The sequence below is a fragment of the Callospermophilus lateralis genome, chromosome 6 (assembly GCF_048772815.1).
Source record: "Callospermophilus lateralis isolate mCalLat2 chromosome 6, mCalLat2.hap1, whole genome shotgun sequence".
Taxonomy (NCBI): domain Eukaryota; kingdom Metazoa; phylum Chordata; class Mammalia; order Rodentia; family Sciuridae; genus Callospermophilus; species Callospermophilus lateralis.
In genome coordinates this window covers 130,988,457-130,990,387 of record NC_135310.1, presented here as the reverse complement: position 1 = coordinate 130,990,387, position 1,931 = coordinate 130,988,457, and the positions used below count along the sequence as shown (strand labels likewise).

The following is a 1,931-nucleotide window of genomic DNA, read 5'->3' as shown; positions in this document are numbered from 1 at the left end:
TTCAGATTTCCTCAGTTGTGTTAATAATGTTGTTAGTAGCTATTTTTTCTCATATATGGCCACCTATTGAGATATCCTGCCTTGTTTGTCTTTTTTAATTTGGACCACTTCCTCATTCTCATTGCCATCATTGACCTTTACAATTTAAAGGTTACAGACTATATGCTTAATTTCAATTTGAGTTTGGGTTATGTGTCTTCATTATTAGAAATAAGCTCTGTATTTTTGGTAGTAAGATCTCTGAAATTACACTGCATCGTGTTCAGAGAATCACATCAGCAGCTACATATTGTTAGCTTGTCTTAAAACTGGTGATGTTGACAAGTGTCATGTTATAAGGGTGTCCACCATGTCCTTCCACTTTTTACTTTGTAATTAGCTAGTTTTTTTTTGGTTGCTGTTTTTTTTTTTTTTTTTTTTTTTGTGTGTGTGTGTGTATGAGGAAATAATTTAGACCTTCTAAATACCTTCTTAATGTGTCCTTCTGGTTCTTGAACCATGTCTTTATGATGTGTGTGTGTGTGTGTGTGTGTGTGTGTGTGTGTGTGTGTGTGTTTATGTGACTGTTTTCTGCAGGTATCAGAAAACAAATGATGATGGAAAAATTCAATGGTACCTCTGAAGACTATTTCATTCTATTGGGTTTTTCTAATTGGCCTCACCTGGAAGTAGTTCTTTTTGTGTTGATCTTGATATTCTACCTGATGACACTGATAGGCAACATGTTCATCATCATCTTGTCTTACCTGGATTCCCATCTTCATACTCCCATGTACTTCTTCCTCTCAAATCTCTCTTTTCTGGATCTCTGCTACACTACAAGCTCTCTCCCACAACTGCTGGTGAACTTGTGGGGCCCAGAGAAGACCATTTCTTATACTGGTTGCATGGTTCAACTTTATTTTGTCCTTGCCTTAGGAGCCACAGAGTGTATCCTGTTGGTGGTGATGTCCTATGACCGTTATGCAGCTGTGTGTAAACCCTTGCATTACACTGTCCTCATGCACCCTCGATTCTGCCACTTGCTTGCTGTGGCTTCTTGGGTATGTGGTTTTACCAACTCAGCAGTTCATTCTCTCTTTATCCTCTGGGTACCCCTCTGTGGAAATCGTCAAGTGGATCACTTCTTCTGTGAAGTACCAGCACTCCTGCAATTATCCTGTTTTGACACTCGTGCTAATGAGCTGACTCTCATGGTCACCAGCTCTATTTTTGTTCTTGTACCTCTTATCCTCATTTTCACCTCCTATGGTGCCATTGCTCGGGCAGTACTGAGGATGCAGTCAACTACTGGACTTCAGAAAGTCTTCAGGACATGTGGAGCCCATCTTATGGTGGTCTCCCTCTTTTTCATTCCAGTTATGTGCATATATCTTCAACCATCAACTGAAAATTCTCAAGACCAAGGCAAGTTCATTGCTCTGTTTTATACTGTTGTCACACCTAGCCTCAACCCACTCATCTATACCCTCCGAAACAAAGATGTAAGAGGGGCAGTTAAGAGACTAATGGGGCAAGAATAATCTGTATGACTCTGACATTCATAGTATAATGGTGTATCTCTTCACCAATGGTTCATCCATCCATCCATTCAGCCACTTTACTCACTCAACACTTATTGAACAACTACTCTTACCAGGCCACAGAGTTCTTCCTAACATACATTAATAAAACATAATCTACCTAAATAGCATTCAATTATGGAGAACACAGCTATGTAAATCAAGACCAAATATCAACAGTTGTTTTTCCATATTGCAATCCAAAAGAATTCAAAGTCTTTTTAAATTGAAAATGATTCAGAAATTTCTTGTAACTATTGATGTAATAGCAGTTCATAATTTTAATGCAAAGTCAATGTGCTCAATTGAAATCATCTTTACAATAAGTCTTCTAATTTCTTGCTTTTTAGGCAGAATACTTTGTCTTGT

General features: G+C 38.2%; 1 protein-coding gene across 1 annotated transcript; it reads left to right on the top strand.

The window, feature by feature from the left end:
- The first annotated feature begins 593 nt into the window (after window positions 1-593).
- Window positions 594-1,523, top strand: LOC143400852 (olfactory receptor 2J3). Its single transcript, XM_076857827.1, has one exon. The coding sequence runs from the start codon at window positions 594-596 to the stop codon at window positions 1,521-1,523; it is 930 nt and encodes a 309-aa protein (XP_076713942.1).
- Window positions 1,524-1,931: the final 408 nt, after the last annotated feature.